We start from the raw sequence: 7,500 nt of genomic DNA, 5'->3' as shown, positions 1-7,500 counted from the left end.
AAAAAAATTATAATTATAGTAATAATAATAATAAAATTTGAAACACAATATTTAATATTTTTAAAATAAACAATTCAATGCTATCCACTTCAACTCATTCCAATTAATTTTCATTTTTTTTTTTAAATATATTTTTTTTTTTAAATATATTTTTTTTTTTTTTTTTCCGACAATGGTCTCAAAACCATTTTTTAGATTTTTTTTTTTTTTTCTTTTTTTTTTGTTTTTTTAATTTTTTAATTTTTTATAAAAATGGATAATAATAATAATTATAATAATTTATTTTTAAAAATTTTTAGAAATTTAATAATTAAAAATTGTTTATTTAATCAATTAAGGATAATTAATAATAATTATAAACAACAATCATTAACACTTTTTCAATTAAAAAATTATAAAGGTGATATACAATTATTAAGATCAATTCATTTAAATTTATCAAATGAAGATTATGAATTAGGTGGTGATAAATATTCATTAGATACCATTTTAAAGAATACAAATATTGAATGTTTAGAATTTTCAAATTCATTTTCACCACTAAATTTCGAAAAAGATTTAAGTGAAATTTTACCAACTCATTCATTGACCACATTAATATTTAGTTCACATTTCCGATATTACCTATTAGATCAATCAAAAGGATTTCAAAAATTAATTAATTTAAAGAAATTAAAATTTAAAAAAGATTCTTCAACAATAACAAATTATATTTATCATAATAATATTGATGGCGATGATGATTTTAATTTTGGAATGACGAGGAATAATACACCAAATATAACAACAATAACAATTCCAATTAAATTACCAAATAAATTAGAATATTTTAAATTATCAGATTTTTCAAATAAAATTTCAAAAGAGTCTTTCCAATTTCCAAATTCATTGAAAACATTAAGATTATCAAATACTAGAATTAAACAATTTGAAATTATTTCAGAATTACCAAATTTAGAAATACTTGCAATTGGTAGAGAATGTATTAAAAGAGGTGATATTAAAAAACTTCCTCAATCATTAAAAACTTTGAAACTACTTATACCAGATCTATTATTTTATTCAGATAATCATATTGGTAAAGAAATACTCTCAAATTCAAATATTCAAATTTTAAAAATTGGTAATTCAAAAACAAATCGTTTATTTAATATTGAATTTCATAATTTAAATCAAAACCCATCATCATCATCATCATCATGGTTTCCATCAAGCTTAAAAGAAATTCAATTTTCAGATTATCATGGATTAGAAAATATTTTACCTTCTTTAAATAATTTATTTAATTTATTTAATAATAATGAATTTAATTATAATAATGAATTTAATGATAATAATGATAATAATGATAATAATGATAATGATAATTTTATTGATTTTAAACCATTAATAAAATCAATACATTTTTATAAAAATTTAGAATCATCAAAAAGTATTGATTTTTTAAATGAATTCATAAATTTAGAATCATTATCATTTGAAGATTGGAATGGTAATTTTAAAAAGGAAACGTTACCTAAATCTTTAAAAAAGTTGATTCTACCACACAGTTTTACAAATTCATTAGGTGATGATATTTTACCAACTGGTTTAATTCATTTAGAAATTGGTTCAAAATTTAATGATGAAAGTTTTACCTATGCTTTAAATGGGCTAACTAAATTGGAAATCTTAAAATTTAAATCATCTTCATTATTTAATCAACCAATTTCAGTAATACCAAAATCGATTAAACTATTACATTTTGGTGAAATGTTTAATCAGAAACTATCGATTAAAGGTTGTGTGAATTTGAAATCACTGAAATTCGGGCAGTTTTTTACCCAAATTTTGACAAGGGATCTTTTACCATTGAATGGCGAGACCATTGAAGAGTTGGAGTTGACAATAAGGGATTTTCATTTCGACTCAATCCCACTATCACAATTACCAATTACTAAACTTAAATGTGCAAGATACTTTAATAGAGTATTTGAAATTGGCTATTTACCAAGCACAACTTTGAAATCCATTGAATTCTTTGACGACTACACTCAACAAATACTTGAAAATGCATTACCATCTTCAATTGAATCAATAGTATTTCATAAATCTTATTTTAAAGAATTTTCAAATCAATCTTTACCAAGTTCACTCATTAGTCTATCATTCGAATCTGGTTGTCCAAAACTTGATAATTTATCATTCCCAAAATCATTTACTCGTATTTTAACTTCAAGATATAATAGAAAATTCATTGATAATTTTTTTACAAATCATAATAATTTATCACACCTTTTAAGGTTATATTAAAAAAAAAAAAAAAAAAAAAAAAAAAAAAAAAAGTAATAATAATAAAAAATATATAAGTGTAAAACTTTTAATGTGTTTGAAAAAAAAAAACAAAAAAAAACTATATACATATGTTTATTATTATTTTTACTTTTTAATTTCTTTTTTGTTTAAATAAAATGCTTGTATTTTTGTACCATTTCTCATTAATAATTGAGAAGGTGTTTCATTTTGACATAATAATTCATTACCAAAATAAAATTTAAAAGAATTAAAATTTTCACCAATTTCTTTTGCATATGCTACAAATAGATTCCTTAATGGAGTATCTGGTGAAATCAAAAAATTAATTATTCTATTACCTTCATCTTCATGTACTTCAATATTTAAATTATTATCATTTAATTTATTATTTTCTTTATTATTTTGTTTATTATTTTCTTTATTATTTTCTTTATTATTTTCTTTATTCTTTTGTTGTTGATGTTGTTGTTGTTGTTTTTTTTGTTGTTGTTGTTGTTGTTGTTGTTGTTGTTGTTGTTGTTGTTGTTGTTGTTGTTGTTGTTGTTGTTGTTGTGGTTGTTGTTGTTGTTGTTGTTGTTGTGGTTGATGTTGTTGTTGTGGTTGATGTTGTTGCTGTTGTTGTTGTTGTTGCTGTATCTGTTGTTGTAGTGGTTGTTGATGTTGTTGCTGTTGATGTTGTTGTTGTTGTGGTTGTTGCTCTTGTATCTGTTGTAGTTGATGTTGTTGTTTATGTTGTGGTTGATGTTGTTGATGTTGTTGTGATGATGATGATGATGATGATGATGATGATGATGATGATGATGATGATGGTAGTTGTTGCTTTTGTATATGTTGTTTTTGTGGTGATGGTTGTATTGGTAATAAATAATGATTTGGCCAGATTTCATCAGTAGTTAGTTCTGTGGTTGAAGGGGGAGGAGGAAAATACAGATTTTTCATATCTTTTAACCTTTGGTATCCTTTTCTTGTTGGATTAATATCTGTATCATAATTCACCTTTGCACCCAAAATATTTGAAAATTGTTGGTATCCAACTGTATCCAATACCATTAATTTCCAAAATTCATCTATCTTTGGAGGTGGTACCAATTCTATTATTTCGCCGTTATTATTATTGTTTTTATTTACATCACCGTTTGGTAAGTTATTACTACTATTATTATTATTATTATTATTATTATTATTATTATTATTATTATTATTATTATTATTATTATTATTATTATTATTATTATTTTTATTATTATTTTTATTATTATTATGGTTTAAATTAATTGATTTTAAAATTATAAATTTTACAAATTCTTCATGAATTTTTAATGAAGAATCACCAAATTCCGTAATAATCTTTTTGAAATTAAATTCATTTAATATTTTGTTATACAAGTTTGATATTGATTCAATAGAAAATAAATTAGCTCCATCTTTAAATTTTAAATTATTTTTAAGAGAAGATTGTTCTTGTTCTTGTTCTTCTTTTTGTTGTTGTTCTTTTTGTTGTTCTTCTTCTTGTCGTTGTTGTTGTTGTTGTTGTTGTTGTTGTTGTTGTTGTTGTTGTTGTTGTTGTTGATGTTGTTGTTCTAGTAGTTGTTGTTGTTGTTGTTGAATTATATTTTCCAAATGTTTTATTTTTTTATCTTTTAAAAGTAAAGATTTTCTAAATTTTTTATTCTCTAATTGTGATTCCAATAATTTAATTTCTAATGTTAATAAATTCTCATCATCACCTAAATTAAGATTTTTATGTAGTTCAATCTCTTCTTCCTCTGTAATGATATATTCATCATCAGATTCATCACTATCATCATTATAATTATGAGTATCATCATCATCATCACTATTATTACTGTGTTGTTGTTGTTGTTGTTGTTGTTGTTGTTGTTGTTGTTGTTGTTGTTGTTGTTGTTGTTGTTGTTGTTGTTGATGTTGATGTGTATTATCTTTTTTAAAGAATTTATTTGAATCTTGAAGAATGCCATTACTAGTAGTAGATGATAATGATCCAAAATCTAATACTCTTTTCTTTGGTGGAATATTTAAACTAGGATTCTCTTCTTTCATTCTGTTTACCAAAATACATAGTAGTTCATATTTACTTTTAAGCCCCAAACCTGTTATTTCTTTACCTCTCTTTCTTATTTCAGTTATAATATCTCTTACATATAAATCTGCTATTTTTTTACCACCAATTTCAAAGAAAGAAAACTCTTCATCTTGATAAACTTTTTTCATTGTTTGTTTTTCCTGTTTTTTTTTTTTTTTTTGAAATAATAAAAAAAATAAAAAAAAAAAAATTATTAAAACAAATAAATTTTTTAAAAAAAAAAAATATATGTATATAAGTATATATGTATATAATAATAATAATAATAATAATAATAATAATAATAATAATAATAATAATAATAATAATAATAATAATAATAATAATAATAATAATAATAATAATAATAATAATAATAATAATAATAATAATAATAATAATAATAATAATAATAATAATAATATTTGGGTTGTTGTGTATTAAAAAAAAAAAAAAAAAAAAAAAAAAAAAAAAAATATTAAAAAAAGTGAAAAAAAAAAAAAAAAAAAAAAAAAAAAAAAAAAATTTGTTTCCGATCATTTTGTTTTCATACAAACACTTTTTTTTTTTTTATTTTATTTTGTTTATTTTTTTATTTTTTTTTTTTTTTTATTATAAGAAATGTTAATTATAATGTATATATATGTATATTTTTTTTTTTTTTTTTTTTTCCTTATTTAATAATACTTCAAAAGCGGATTCTATTTCATTTAGTAATTTAGAATTGTAATACTAAATTTTTTTTTTTTTTTTTTTTTTCACCTTTTCCCCTTTCTGTCTAAAAAAGGATTGTTTGAAGCAAGCCACCTAAAAAAAATGATAAACCATCTGGACACCACCTACTTTGTTTTATTTATTTTTTATTTTTTATTTTCATTTTTATTTTTAATTTTATTTTATTTTTTTTTTCCTACTCTTCTTTTTTTTTCTATTATTTTTTTTTTCAAATTCACATTATTTGTTGGACAAGGATGAAAAACTAAAAATATTTCATTTCAAATCACCAAAAAAAAGTTTCAATTTTTTTTTTTTATTTTATTTTATTTTTATTTTATTTTTATTTTTTTCAATTTTTTTTCAATTTTTTTTCTCTTTTGTGAACAATAAATTTTTTTTTTTTTTTTTTTTTTTTTTTTTTTTTTTTTTTCCACCATATTTATCGTAAGTTTTGGAATTTATATGTACGATTTTTTTATAGGTTTTTTTTTATTAAATTAAAGAAAGAAAAAACAGAAAAAACAGAAAAAACAATGTTCAATATTAAAAAAACAAAAAAATAGATTTTAACACCAAAATATAAAAAATTAAAAAAAAAAAAACTATTCAACAAAATTGTTGTGTGTGTGGTTTGTGTTATTATAATTTTAAAATTATAATTGTTTTTTTTTATTTTATTTTTTTTTATTTTATTTTTCTCTTTTTTTTTAATTGTTTTTTTTTTTTTTTTTTTTTTAATTTCATTTTTTAAAATTTTTTGTTTATTTTTTTACTTTTTTTTTTTTAACAAACACTTAAACACATTTATAAATTTAACAAACAACCGAATTAATTATTTGTTATAAAAAAAAATAAAAAATAAAACTTAAATAATTTTTTTTAAAACGAAATAGAGTGCGTGTGTTTTATATCATAATAATAATAATATCTTTCTTTTGGAATTCATAAACCATTTTTGTTATAGTTTTAAAAACATAATAATAAAAAAAAAAAACAATATTAATTTAATTTTTTTTTTTTATTATTTATAAAATAAATTTTAGAATTTAAACATATAAAATGCCTAAGAATAAGGGAAAAGGTGGTAAAAATCGTAGAAGAGGTAAGAACGAGAATGAACAAAAGAGAGAACTTCAATTCAAAGAAGAAGGCCAAGAATATGCTCAAGTATTAAGAATGTTAGGTAATGGTCGTTTAGAAGCCTCTTGTTTTGATGGTGAAAAACGTTTATGTCACATTAGTGGTAGATTAAGAAAGAAGGAATGGATCAACAATGGTGATATCATTTTAATTCAACTTAGAGACTACCAAAATGATAAAGCTGATGTTATCCTTCGTTACAATGTCGATGAAGCTCGTAATCTTAAAACTTATGGTGAATTACCAGAAACCGCTAGAATTAATGAAACTGATGCATTTGATGATGTTGAAGATATTCCATTCGAATTCGTTGCTGAAGATGATATCGGTAAGTTTTTTTTTTTTTTTTAAAAAATAGCCCATTTATATAAATAAATTTTTTTAAAAAAAAAAAAAAAAACAAAATTAAACACTTTCACTAACCTTTAAAATTTCATTTTTCTCTTTTTTTATTTTTTTTTATTATTTATTTTAGATATTGATACTCTTTAAACAAAGACATTATTTATATATAGAAATATTAAACAGTATTTAATGCTGTAGTATAATAGTAACAGAGCAAAATTATCCCCCCCAAAAAAAAAAAAACAACATTTAACTCTTTTTTTTTTTTTTATTGAAACAAAAAAAAAAAAAGGATAAGGATTGGTTATAAAAATTAAAAAAAAAAAAAAGATATAAAAAAAAAAATAAAAAAAAAAAAAAAAAAAAAAGATAAAAATATAGTATTATGCTATATAGTTTTTAAAAAAAAAAAAAAAAGAAAGAATTGAATCTACTTTTATTTTATTTGTTGTGTTTCCAATTTTTTTTATTTTTTTTCTTTAAAAATAAATCTTTAGATTATTTGGTTTTTATTTGAGGTTAAAGATCATTTAATAATTCAGAAGCTCCAATGTCATGGTTATCATCATCATTAAAATTAAATAACTTTGATTTCGATTTCATTGGGGTGATTGGAATTAAAGAATTAATATTATTATTTGGTATTAAGGTACCATTCGCATTATATTTTTTCATAGGAGAGGAAGGATTATTATTATTATTATTTTTTTTAATATTAATATTACGATGGTGATGAGGTGATTTTTGTGGTGATATACTATTTCTTTTCTTTGTTGGTGTTTTGATTATGGATGCAGTAGTTGTTGTTGTCGTCGTCGTTGTTGTTGTGGTCAGGGTTGGGGTGGGTTTAAACTTCTTTCTTACATTTGTAGGTACATTATAATAAGAATCATAATCATTACTAAGTAAATCTAATAATG

General features: G+C 20.6%; 5 protein-coding genes across 5 annotated transcripts in view; 3 read left to right on the top strand and 2 right to left on the bottom strand.

Annotated features, from left to right (window-relative positions):
• Nucleotides 1–252: 252 nt before the first annotated feature.
• DDB_G0278211 (hypothetical protein) lies at nt 253–2,292 on the top strand (the record flags this gene model as incomplete). The annotated part of the gene is made up of 1 exon (XM_637117.1): nt 253–2,292. The coding sequence occupies one exon, from the start codon at nt 253–255 to the stop codon at nt 2,290–2,292; it is 2,040 nt and encodes a 679-aa protein (XP_642209.1).
• A 126-nt stretch (nt 2,293–2,418) lies between these two features.
• On the bottom strand, nt 2,419–4,527 carry DDB_G0278209 (hypothetical protein; the record flags this gene model as incomplete). Its single annotated transcript, XM_637116.1, has 1 exon — nt 2,419–4,527. One exon carries the CDS (start codon nt 4,525–4,527, stop codon nt 2,419–2,421), a length of 2,109 nt encoding a protein of 702 aa, XP_642208.1.
• Nucleotides 4,528–4,627: 100 nt separating this feature from the next.
• DDB_G0278207 (hypothetical protein) lies at nt 4,628–5,006 on the top strand (the record flags this gene model as incomplete). Its single annotated transcript, XM_637115.1, has 3 exons — nt 4,628–4,815; nt 4,867–4,960; nt 4,998–5,006. 3 exons carry the CDS (start codon nt 4,628–4,630, stop codon nt 5,004–5,006), a joined length of 291 nt encoding a protein of 96 aa, XP_642207.1.
• A 1,148-nt stretch (nt 5,007–6,154) lies between these two features.
• Nucleotides 6,155–6,727, top strand: eIF1a (eukaryotic translation initiation factor 1A; the record flags this gene model as incomplete). Its single annotated transcript, XM_637114.1, has 2 exons — nt 6,155–6,563; nt 6,711–6,727. The coding sequence occupies 2 exons, from the start codon at nt 6,155–6,157 to the stop codon at nt 6,725–6,727; spliced, it is 426 nt and encodes a 141-aa protein (XP_642206.1).
• Nucleotides 6,728–7,099: 372 nt separating this feature from the next.
• Nucleotides 7,100–7,500, bottom strand: part of xrcc4 (hypothetical protein) — a gene marked incomplete at both ends in the record, with an annotated part of 1,469 nt that continues 1,068 nt past the window's right edge. Inside the window, one exon of the mRNA XM_637113.1 lies at nt 7,100–7,500. This exon is cut by the window's right edge and continues 816 nt beyond it. Within this exon, the coding sequence (XP_642205.1) occupies nt 7,100–7,500 (401 nt within the window).

Source organism: Dictyostelium discoideum, assembly GCF_000004695.1.
Source record: "Dictyostelium discoideum AX4 chromosome 3 chromosome, whole genome shotgun sequence".
Taxonomy (NCBI): domain Eukaryota; phylum Evosea; class Eumycetozoa; order Dictyosteliales; family Dictyosteliaceae; genus Dictyostelium; species Dictyostelium discoideum.
This window is presented reverse-complemented; position numbering and strand designations above follow the sequence as displayed.